Source organism: Mycteria americana, chromosome 4, assembly GCF_035582795.1.
Source record: "Mycteria americana isolate JAX WOST 10 ecotype Jacksonville Zoo and Gardens chromosome 4, USCA_MyAme_1.0, whole genome shotgun sequence".
In the NCBI taxonomy this organism is placed as follows: domain Eukaryota; kingdom Metazoa; phylum Chordata; class Aves; order Ciconiiformes; family Ciconiidae; genus Mycteria; species Mycteria americana.
Genome location: NC_134368.1, coordinates 44,775,743 through 44,788,565, shown reverse-complemented (window position 1 = coordinate 44,788,565; position 12,823 = coordinate 44,775,743). Strand labels below are relative to the sequence as shown.

The following is a 12,823-nucleotide window of genomic DNA, read 5'->3' as shown; positions in this document are numbered from 1 at the left end:
CTTAGTATATCTCCTAGATCTAGTCAGTAATGTTATTTACAGACTTTCAGAAAAATAACAGCAGCATGCAAGTCTCTGATTAATAAAGAATATCTGTATGTCAATTAGAGTCCAGAAAACGTCTTCAGAAACTGTAAATCTTTTGACATACAGTTCAATTCAGTATCATTGATAAATTCAGTACAAAGACCATAGCAGTTATTGTAGGAAAACTGAAAAGCAGTGCACTGGCAGGTAAAAATACCTGATATTCTTTAAATGATAGATTGACAAATTAAGACACTGGGAACATTTTTTAACCATAAAACTTCAGTGTACCTTATTAAAAAGTGTTCCCAACTAGCATTATTTGTTTTTCAGTTATAAATTACCCAGTAAAATGTAGGTAAAACTACTCAGCAAATGCATTTTACCCTTCAATGTTAATTTTCAGTTAACAAGGATATGAAAATAGAAAGTTGAACTCTGTAGGCATGCTTTAAAATATTCACTTCCCAATACACAATGCATCTTGCAAACAAGGTAAGACAGATAACCTTAACATGTTTTCTTAGTTCGGTTGTTTGTAAATTCAGAAAAGTATTCTACAAACATTAACATCACGATCCCCAAAGAATTCAGAGTAGTAGAACAAGCCAGAGTATGCAAAAGTGTAAATCTGGTGGAAAAAAATAGTATTTCAGTGTATCTTCTGAAAAAGTAACAGCCAATTGAAAAAAAACAAAAAACAAAAACAAAAAACCCCCCAAACCATATCAAGTATGGCATAACAAAAAAAAAAAAAAAAAAAATCAGCAAAATTTACAGCATATTCAATTCAATGTCTTCTTATAAAAGATTTTGCCACCAATAAGTCATTAATTAAAGTATAACCTATTCCAGTTCTCATACTAAAACCATATTTGCAGACCATGCCCCTCTATCAAAAAGCAAAGAAGAAAAGGAATAGACTAAAGGCACTTCCCAGTGAAGTGATAAGCTTGCTTCTTAGATGAGGTACTTCACCAAAAGAAAGGAATCTTTTTCTCTGAGGAGTCAGAAGACTAAAGTAAAGTACATTTTCCTAATGTGTTTGTATATAATGAGGAGACATGCACGGTCTGTGAAACTATCAGGTTCTAAAATATTCAGGCTGCCATGGATCTAAATTAATATTTATAAATTTCCACCAAACCAGAAGAAAATCACCACAATGCACAGAATAGTGATAACGTAAATGTGACTTTCTTCCCCTCCCTCTACTCCTCTCTCCCACAAACAGGCAAAACAAGCCAGGTGCATTCATTTAAGGCATTTCCTTTCACAGCCTTACTACAGTAATCCTGAATTAAAGTGACAAAGGCATAGAAAATGGTGGAAAGTCCATCCCCAAGAGATGTGGTTGTAATAAAATACAATTCATTATAAAACTCCCTTAAAAGTCAGTATCCATTATGGAGAAAGTTCTTTAAATTGAGTAAACGTTATTTTTGCAACATATTTTTATCTCAGTCTCTTGCGTACAAGCCCCTACAGTTTCTTCATTGCATTTGTGCCATTGGTATTATCAGAAAAGGCAAAGTCTCTGACGTGCTCCTTGTAGTAATTAAAAAAACTGTATCAAGATTCTCAGTAGTTTCACAACAGTAGTCATACACTTTGAAACAACATACATGAAGTGGATTATACTGACAGTAAATATTAAGTTCCAATGCCTGGGGAGGGAATGTTTAATGTGAAAATTTGCTGCGTTTACTCCAATTATTCTAAGGCTGAAATTGTTGTACTGTACCGTTCTCAAATCTCCATCTGTGTTTTGCCTCAAGACAGATCACTTGAACATGACAGAGACTTCCAAAACTGTTTTCCTAGATCATCTATCAACCAGATATAAAGAGACTATCAACATTCTAATGAATTTTTTTAACTGCAAAAGACAAGTATCAGATTGCATGCCTGTTTTTCTGCAAGTGTCCTACTGAAAACGCAACTGTGCTTAACTTAAATATTTAAATAAAACAAAAAAACCCCACCTCCCAAACCCCACGAACTTGTTTATATGAGGGCTACTTTGGTTAACTTTAAGCTACTTTGGAGGTTCTTAATGCTCCTGTCTCTGTCTCTAACCAATAAAAGTTCGCAAAAATCACAGATATAAAATTATGATTAGGCTGAATTTCTGGCCCTCTTCAAATCCATCATTTGACCAGGGAGAAAATGACACAAATTCACAGAATTCTGTAAGTATTCTAGAACAGAAGCACAATTATAAATACTTAAATTTTATCCCATACACATAACTAGCAGCAGAATCTTACCTTGATCAAATGGTTTACCCGGACTCCATGTACGAAAATAATCATCCTGGAGAGGGAAAAACAACCCACTTTCAGTAAAATGTAAGGAATCAATGTATACATTAAAAACTCAGAGAATCATGAAAGACATAAGATGTATACCAACCTCTACTTCCTAGAAAAGGCAAGCAGTAAAAAACAAATGAGAAAAAGATTACAGTTATCATAATAGGACAAATTACTCATATAGAATAAACAGTGTAATTCAGAGGCCATTTGCACTCATTAAGTAAAAATGCTATTCAAACAATGTACTTACTAGCATTTAAAACAGAAAAAGTATTTCTCACAGTACTTCTATAGGTAATGTTTCTAATATTGCTTTTAAAATGTTACAGTAGTTTTCTTGTACTTTAAATTCTAAGATATTGAAAAAGTTAATTAAATTTTTCATTAATGATTTTTCAAAACCAAAGCTCCAAAGTCATCATCAATAAATATAACTATATTTTAAAGAATCATACATGAATTTTAGAAAAATAAATATTCTGCTATGTAGTTTTCAACTGCATCAGTAAGATCTGTCATTAAATAAGTCTAATTAGTTCTATTTTCTACAAATCATCTTCCTAAACATAAAATATCCTCCTAATTATGTCATCAGCTGTATTAGGCTACAATTTCAAGAAGTAAAAACTTGAATTTAATAAATTGCTTTCAAGATTTTAAGAAAATAATAAATTACGAATTCATAGCTGAGACGTAAATATATTTATCTGCACACCTCAGATAATATGTGGATGAGAAAAATGACTGGAATTATTTATTATTATGTCTTAATTTAACTCGCTATTCTCTAGAACAAAACTTTAAAGAGACTGTACCCAACATTTTAATGTCTGCATAAATTAAAGTTCACAAACTGCAGTGGGTGCATTGTCACATCCACCAGTTCCATCCCACTTGCTAAAAGATCACCAAGACTAGCGTAAAGAAAGCTCCATTTCTAAAAAAATTGAACTAATGGGAAAATGTGAGTCTCATACAGTTGTCAAAGTCAAATAATCACAACTTAAAAATGATCAAGGATCAAGCACATCTTTACAGGCACAAAACACTCTTTGGGTTTTAATAGTTCAACAGTTTTACCTCAAAGAGGGAAAAAAAAAAAAAGTGGTTGCAGCCTAAACTTTATTTCACTGATGATGTTTTACTAGCAAAAATGTTGTTATGGGAATGTGTGCTTTGAAAGAGGAAGAAATTAGCAGAATCTGGAAGTGCAGAATAGAACCTTAGTTCTGTACCAACACTTATGCATTCCTTTACTCTGATGCTGCACAGATTAACAATCCATGAATCAGTGTATGTTATTTGCCTTTTTAATTACTATTTTTTTGAAAGTAAATAAATAGACAGGCATATCAAATGTTTTTTTTTAAATCATGCAAGAGATAAATAGAAATGACAATTATGACAGTGTTTTCCAATTATAACCCTCCTAATAGTAACTATGGAGATGTTATTCCTACAGTGGTGTTCTGAACAGGTTTGAGCGAGCTTTAATGCAATGCTGTTCCATGAATCATACCACACTGGCAAAACTTTCAATTCTTGAAAAAACATAAATGTGGTAAATTCTCTTTCCATTTCTACTAAACCAGTAATGTTCACCCACAATGAGCCTACTCAGACAATATGTTTATTAATAAAATGATGAAAAGTTAGAATAACTAGAACACGAGGCTATTGGAACAAAAGAGCGGTCACCCTCAGCGAGACCAAAATCCCTTCTAAGGCAAAGCATCATACATTATGCTTAAGGAAGAACGTGGAAGTGGAGCTTGTATGAATTACATGTTCTCAAGTTGGCCTCAAACCAGCCACAGGAGAAATCAATTCTTGTTCATCTCTACACTGCAGACAACTTCACAGATCCCAAATATAACATTCCTCAGGCATTTCTGGAAGTAAGAGTCTTAGATGACTTCTGTATACAAAGCCAGTCCACACCTTTCTTGTTACCCTTCTCTGAATCTTTTCCAAGCCTATTTTTTTGGTATGGTATGACTAGAATTGTGCAGAGCATTCAACGTGAAGCAGCACTACACATCTAAATGCAACACAATAACACTATTTTGTTCTGTATTCTTCTCCCCATTATGCCTACCTCGTCATTTTCTTTTTAGGTTGAGGGTGGGGGAGGGGTGTTTTTGGCTTTTTGAATTGTACTATGGTTTGAATGGATTATGGTTTGCATGGAATTTTCTATCCTAAATCCAATATATATATCCATATACCATATATACCTACACTGATTTTCCTAAAGAGTTAATTTTTCAGATCACCTGTTACTTTAAGTCCATTACTGGATATGTTAAACAAAATCTTTATGTGCCTCTAAAACCAAAACAAAATAGTTAATTGATTCTCAGATTAAGTAAGGAAATTGCTTCAATAAACTGCAGTTCCACAATTTTACAAATATTCCTAAAGCTATTTAACCTATCACGTGTATAAGAACCTGGCTTCCTGTTACATTCAGACCTTTCCTGATCTTCAGTCAGTAAGAGTTTGATTATTATAATGTTCAATATCCTCTTCAGAATCATCATCAAGATGATAATATAATTTACAAAGCTTCATTTTTCATAATTTTAATATAAAATTAAAAACAGAATGAACAAATACACTGTTTACAGTGAAGGCTGAGTAGCATAACAGCATCTCTAGCCAAACTATCCTTTAACAATCTATAAATGCAAAAGGCAATGTCTCAGGACAGAGCCTATGACTTCTGATGTTCTTCAGTGGCTTTCTTGCCTTCGTCCTGAGCATGTTAAAGGGCAGGTTGTAAAAGTATACAGAATAAAGTCACAAATTTGTCACAGTAACCATACCACTTTTTCAACATTTTCTAGCTAAAGGTATCCATGCATTTTAAATAGAAAATTCATCCTTACTGCTCTACGTGAAACTACGTGAAATTTCAGTAATTCTTTCAAGTCTCTCTCTGTCTGAAAGACACATAAAGTACTTATAAGAGCTATGTATGATGGATTTCAACGAGTTTAATATCCATGCCTTAAAATTATGCATGTTTAAGCATTATGCTCAGTCAGGGTCATAGTGATGAAGTGTTTCTAAGAATTGAAGTTCATGCTACAGTTACATATGCATTTTGAGACTAATAAATATTTTTTATTTTTCCTGAAAATGGCTTACCTTAAAAACATATCATGTATGCAGTCTGAAAATCTGACAGCCTTAAGAAAAGTATTCAAAATGACCAAAAGCAGCTTAATCAGAAAAGCTTGGGGGGGGGGGGGGGGGGGGGGAAGGTATTTTGCCTTGAACACAATATTCTTCTATATGAATTCTTCACTTATTCTTAAAAAGCAGTTGCTACGTGAGTTTTAAGAAATACACATTTAAGACAAAAAAGCTCACTAGAAAAAAAATCATATCTGACAACGTAGTTACGCAGCAGAAGTTTTCAGCTTTCAATAGAGATACAAAAATATGATCCTATTAATTTTCTTTCTTGCATAGAGCATTTGTTACATCATTTTATTGATCTCTCCTCTGCAACATTTTCTGTAGAAGTTGCCATATATTGCTGACATCATTTGAATTATTATCCAACAGAAATATATATTGCTAACAAATATAACAATACATGGTAGATATGGTAAGTCTGACTCGGAGAACAGAAGGTGTCCTAGAGCAAGGAGGGCAGTTTCCTCAAATATTTGCAGACCAAGGTTGACCTGAAAAAATGGATAAAGCAAATGCAGCCCTTGTTTCATGTTCACATTTTATCTGTAGTATGGCCTATGCATTAAAAGCCTATATATTAAGATCAAAGCTCATTTATGTCAGAGAATCCACTGAAATTGAAGCAGTTTTCTGAATTTATAATTATCTTTATATTTTATCCAAGTATAACACTGCTACAGCACAGTTTGTAAAGCAGGGATATTCTTAATTGTGTGGCTTACAAACTACCAATTTAGGGAAAAGTCTAATAGGCAACTGTTCAATGTGAGGTACTGCTTCATATATAATGCCTTTTCAAGTAACAATACTTCTAAGTTACCAAAGCAGGAAAAACACAAGATTCCCTGAACTTTATTCAACACCAAACTAAATTCTGCCCATACAAAATTCCAGTCAAATTTTATACAACTTATCATAATGCAAAAAATACGTTTTACTGCTGGCCTCCCTATTCCTACACAGGGGTTGGTTTGTTTTTATCGGAGCTACATACTCCAATTTGCAGATGGACATGAAATCCCATTTTGACAATTTCAGAAACAAAAGTCTTTCAAGGCTGCACATGCTCCCTAATATAACTTAAAGCCTACAGTATTAGATTTAGATTTTTTCCTTGCTGCCATTAGGTATGAGAACATATTGCTGTTTTTAATTTCAAGGAGTTCTTAATGGGTTTTCTATTCCATTTCTTATATCTGCATCTCAAGTACATACATCTGCTTCTCATCTGATCTGAAAGCTCTTTAGCTCTTTTAGGCTAGGTCTTTGCTATGCGGTAGCTATGCTATTTTCAGACTCCATTTCAACAAGCCAACTGAATTGAGTCAACAGTCCCACACTGCAGCCCTCCACTTGACTCAAGCCCACTTCCGCAGCAGACTTGAGCTCACCAAGTATCTCCCTTCACATCTTTGCACCTCTCCAATAGCAGTGGGTTTGATTCATCTGCACCAAACCTTCCCAGTGACACTACAACATGTATTTATATTCTAAGTCTCACTGAAAGAGCCGTGGTAGGGCTGTCACCTCATACCTCTGTCCCAACCTCTTTCCAGTGCTGCAAAAAGAAAGTTAGCACCGTGTGCAGAAATCTTTTTTCGAGTTATATCTTGCTCCAAGACCTTCAGCCCAATGTCAGCAAGATTGCCATTATCCTATACAGCCTTAAATTGCTGGTCACATGGAAAAGTGTTACAGCAATAAAAGGATGAGACACCATCAAAGCTTCCATCATATGGGAAATCCACTGCTCCTAAACACTGCAGTTTCCCGAAATAAATGAGGACCACAGGCAGCATACATAGAATAACTAAGATACTCCAACCTCATCTAAGGAGAGTACTACCCCAAAACATAAACCATAACTGGTAAAGTATAAGTTGCACCATGATGATGCACCATGAAAATGCATGATGCTTGTGTACTGGGAAATTCTTCAACCTGAAATCTACGCCAGTCTGGAATCCTCATCCAGGCTACAGACATGCTCCTCAGCAGCGTGTGGATACCCGCCTGCCTATCAGATGCTGCTTTTCATCTCTGCTGAGCTGCATAGACATCTGATCTATCATAAGCCATGTGAGCACTCTGTTTTATAAATGTGGAGCATTAGTTTAGCCAGTTAACTGCAGGATAGTGCACTCAAGGGAATAAGGTAGCTACCACGCTCCCCAACAGCATATTTACTATTGCAGCATCTTGTATATCTCAAAACATCTGCGAGGGCAAGAAGCCTGGACAGACCATGTGCTCCTGTGCACATTTTTTACTAATTGTCCCAGATGTATTCAATCGGTTGCTTGATCTGTAGGACAATATGCGCACATCTTATGTGAAGCCACATAGCTACCTATGCAGTTCTATCTGCAGTAGAACTAGGAGCAGAACTAGCTCCAGGAGGGTGGGGACTGTTTGTCTAGTGAATTTTTTTGGCTCTATACTTTCTTCTCAACAGGATCCACCTCTCCTCACCAGCTGAGATACCTGTTATGCTTCCCATAAAGCCACCTTTGAGGATTCCTTTCCAACACTCCGAAGAAGCACAGAGCAGGAACCCTTCTTTAGTGAACCAAGGTTTAAAGAAAAAACAATCAGATTTATTACCCGGACTTAAGAAAAAACAAAGTCTGGAAGATTTTTACAAGCTAGCATAGAAAGGTGACTACTGCTGGATTTGACTCCTTTTCCCTAGATTAGGTGTCCCATTAGAAATATAATTAGTTTAGCCAAAATCACCAGAAGCAGTTCAGTGCATAAAGCACCTCAGACACAGATGAAGGCAGCGGCACTTCACATCCAGTACTTCCGGGAATCAGGTAATCTTAAAGATCAGTTTAGTGAGTGAAAGAATCAACATGAGAAAACAAACTCCAAAATAATGAGCCACCACCAAGGTAATATCAGCATTGCTCCTCTGGTAGTGAAGGATCTGAACACCTATAGGTGACATTAAGCCTTACTGCAAAACTCTTTTCCTACTTGTTTGGCCCCTAGCCTCCTTGAGTGGGGTGCTGGAGCGATGTGATGGGCGGAAGGATGGTAGTTTGTCGCCCAGTGCCAGCCTCCAGGGAGGCTGATGTCAGCTTCCTCTGCCGCTCCAGACCCCGGGGCCATGCCATGCCCGAGGCCTGTATTCACGGCGCTGGCAAACCACAATCAGAATCAATAGCTGCTTCCAGCAACTCTGGCACTCGGCTCACCACACTCAATGTTTATCCCGCTCCCTCACGCTTCTAGTACCGTTGATGAGGCTGGGCTAAGAGCCACCACTTTTCAGCCCTCTCTTTCTGTTTCATGGATCTCATTCAGTAAGATTTCTGTGGAGGCTGTCTATTTGGTACTAGAAGCATTACTAACAGCAGGTTTGAATAGCACAGTATTGGAATCATTTGCCAAGAAATACCAAATGCTCACTAAAGCTTATATTCAGAAATACTGAGAAAATACTGAAAAACATTTTGAAAATGAAGGAATTAATACCAAAGCATGAACACTATAAGCTTCTAAATCCCAATAAAATTTAAACATTGTTTCTTTAAAAGTGCATTTCATATTTCTCATCACAAATAAAAAAATAACGAACCATCTTTTCACTACAAACACGTACAAAAAGTTTTGGCCATGCTCCTCCCCTTATGCTGTCAAGATTCAACTTGTGAGGAGGGCCTTAAAACAGGTTTGTTAGCCTACAGCTCCTGTAGGCTAACAGAGCTGAAAACAGATGACATATGTGAGGGAGAAGGCCATCTGTGGGCCTTCCACATGCATGTTCAGAAGGGTCCGTGTTCAATTTCCTCAGCTGCCTCTTCACTAATGCACAAGCCCTTGGTAACAAGGGCAAAACTTATTCCCTGGCCTCTGCATACAATGCCACAGTCTGGAGAAGAGGAGGAGTGGCAGAACAGTAACAGACTATACAGAGAGAACAGATCACATCTATGGGGCTGGAGGGAATTTACCCAAGTGTGTTGAAAGAGATGGTCAGTGTGATTGTAAGGCTATGGTTTGTATCTATGAAAAATGGTGGATCCTATCAGGGAGATGTCTGGGAACTGGACATTAAAAAATAAAATGTAAGGTAGATGCAGGGAATTACAGGCCAGGCAGCCTCACCTCAGTCCCTGTAAAGATCAATGGAAAATGTCCTCTTTGAGTCCTTTTCCATGCACATGACAGACAAGAGTAAATACTCAGTGCAGATCTACCAAGGATTTACAGTGCTTGACCAGCCAGACTGCCTTTACAATGAAATAACAAGTTTTGCGCACACGGGGAGAATGGTGGGTGTAGTGTACCTTCACTTTACTAAGGCTTTTGATATAGTCTCCCATAGTGCGTTCATTTGGAAGCTGAGGAAGTAAAGGCTGGACAGTTAAGTGGGCTGAAAACTCATTACATCAGTGGTCAACAGCTTAGCATCCAACTGGTGTCCCACCAATGACTAAAGCACCCAAGTCATTTCTGGGGATCGTATTGTTTAACATCTTCAGTAACAACCTGGATGACAAACACAGAGCATGCCATAAACAACTGAACTAGTGGGAGCAGGTGACACAACAAATAGCAAAGGCTCAATCCAGAGAGACCTCAGTAACTTGAGGGTTTGCCCAGCAGAAAAAAAGAGGTTCAGTAAGAACCGGAAAGTTCTGAACCTAAGAAGGAATAACTAGGAAGGAATGTGGGGTACGGGCTGCAAAACAACTGAACTCTGTTGAAAATGGCCTGGGAGTTACAGTGGACAGCCGGAGAATTTCAGAGAGATAGATTTATTTAGTCTGGGAACAAGAAGGCTAATGGACGGTTGCCTGCAACCATCGAAGGGCAATTACCAGCTCTTGTCAGCAGTGCCAAATGATTTAAACAAGGTGCAAAGGTCACACGTTGCAGCTTGGGAAGTTCAGGCTGGATATGAGGGAAAATTTCTTTACCAGGAGTGTCGTGCAGCAGCAGAACAAGCTGCTCATGGAGATCATGGCATCTTTGTTCTTGGTGGTTTTCAAGATTTGACTGGAAAAAAAATGCCCAGCTGACCCAATCAATCCAGTGTTGCAACAGCCCCAACTTTGAGTGGGAGGCTAAATATAGGTCTATAGGTGCCACAGGAGTACCTTCCAACTAAAATTTATCTACATTGATGACTATTTACAGCATGTCAATACTCTTAACTCCAATTATTTGAAGAAAAAGAACAATTCTTTTCTACTGTCCTTTTGCAATGTATTATTATTTTCTTTATTCACCTGTCTCCTGCTTAGATAGTTGAACTGGCATATGCGTATACAACAGTTTCTAATACTGGGACATGAGAAAAAAAAATAAAAAGTAACTGATGACTGGGACAAAAGGAACAAATAGAACAGGTGAGAAGCTTGGAGCACACCAAACAAAAAGAGGGGTTTGGAACAAGGTAAGTAAACAGAGGAGTCACAAAGCTGTTTCTGGAAACCAAGATTTGGGAACATAGACATTAGGAGACAAATGGGTAGAATGGGACTGGTAAGTGGAAAGGAGAGAAGATAAAGCCAGGAGGCAGGTGCCACATGAAGGAAAATAAGAAGAAGGAAGAAGTCAACATTAGCGACTGATTTTTTGATCAGTGAACTGGAAGGAGGTAGTATAAGAAGGAAGTGGAAATTAGCTGAAAAAAATAAAGAATTCAGATGTGCATCTCAGAGTGATTGGATAAGACTGGTATTAAGCCTAGACAAGCAAAGGAAGGATGAGAAATCAACAACAGTAGAAATAGGACTGGTACCGGAAGAGGTTTGAAGAAATGTAAAGAAATAATTAAATTGTGGAGGAAACAGGATTGTAAAAAAAACATAACCAAACCCACAAATGTTTTCCTTACAGTCTGGAAAGCAATCCTAAATTTCTGAGTCTCAGTCTCTCAATAAATACTGAAGAAGAGCAAACTGTTTCACCCACGTGTTTCACATAGAGAATGGTAACCTCTGTAGCCTAAGTTGCAGAGGTCAGCACAAAGCTGGATGAGAATTTCCATGGATTTTTTCTTGTTTGTTTAGCTTTTTGGTAAAAAATTGATATTTGTCAAAACAGATGTTTTCTAGAAACATACCAAGCCTGACGAGTTTTGACTGTTAGACAGTTAGGTTCTTTTTACTGAAAGAAATGCCTTGCTTAACTTGATTGGCAACTTCCTCTCATTATTTCAAGGTAGCTCCATACTACTGAAAATTCCTTCTACAGAACATGATGCATACCTGGCATGCCAAATAACAATGGGGTTTCTACTACTCAAACAGAGCTTGCTCTCTGTTTAGTCTTCTCTCAAACACTAAGAGCCACATGAAGTGTTCATTTTGGTTATTAAAAATACTGAACTAAAAAGAAGCTGGTTTATATATTTCTTGTCAAAGGAAATTTCAAATTTCTAGCTTAATTCCACTTTGAAACAAAAACATTTTCTAAATGCCAAAAAATACCATGACATGGAAACTTTGTTTTTAACCAAGTCTGGGCTTTCAAATGACTTTAAGAACTACAAGTCCATTAAAATTAATAATGCGTCAATACTCCATTAAATACAAATTCCTACGGTGTTCTCAGACTGCTTTTTTAAAAAATAGGAAATTTTATATGCAAATCTATGATGAATCAATATCATTAGAGTCAAGCCCAGAATCCAGTTAGATCAAGTGCTAAATTCACTGCTCCAGTATATATAAAAAATGCTAGATAGGCTGTATATAAAAATGCTAGATAGGCTGCCAAATGCTCAGATCAAAGGTTATGACTCTAAAGAGCATACACTCATGATCTTTATCTCATCCCTCCTGCTACTCCAGAGGAGAATGGCACCTCATTTTCTTTACCTTTCTTCTTATTCTGAACATGAGTAATTTTTAAAGCATTTTGTGTTCTCAAGATCATTTTAAAAATCCAAGAGGAAGTCATCATTGTCTTCAGAATGGTTTGAGCAAGAAGATCAAAGACTAGGGTCACAAACTGAACAAGCTGGATAGAACAAAATAATGGAAAGTGTTTCATTTTATTCTATGAAGTGAACAGTACCGGGGTCTTATGAAAAATAATGTTTGAATATTTATTAAAGACCATGCCATTAATGATTGTAGAGCATGCATGACAGAAACTAGACCTACGCAGTTTTAATTTTGGCATTTCCAAACTTTTAAGAGCAAGACCATATGATATGTATGTTCTTTCATTAAGATTTTTGCAGGCTACACGATATACAATTCATAGTTTAAAATTGGGAAATAGATGCATTTTACTGACCGGTTTATACA

At 36.7% G+C, this 12,823-nt stretch overlaps 1 protein-coding gene across 2 annotated transcripts in view; it reads right to left on the bottom strand.

Annotated features, from left to right (window-relative positions):
- SPOCK3 (SPARC (osteonectin), cwcv and kazal like domains proteoglycan 3) overlaps nt 1-12,823 on the bottom strand; it is a 241,694-nt gene that overhangs the window by 150,291 nt on the left and 78,580 nt on the right. For both annotated transcript variants that reach the window (XM_075500342.1, XM_075500343.1), the window contains exon 3: nt 2,298-2,343. In XM_075500342.1, the coding sequence (XP_075356457.1) occupies nt 2,298-2,343 (46 nt within the window). The remainder of the gene's footprint in view (nt 1-2,297; nt 2,344-12,823) is intronic.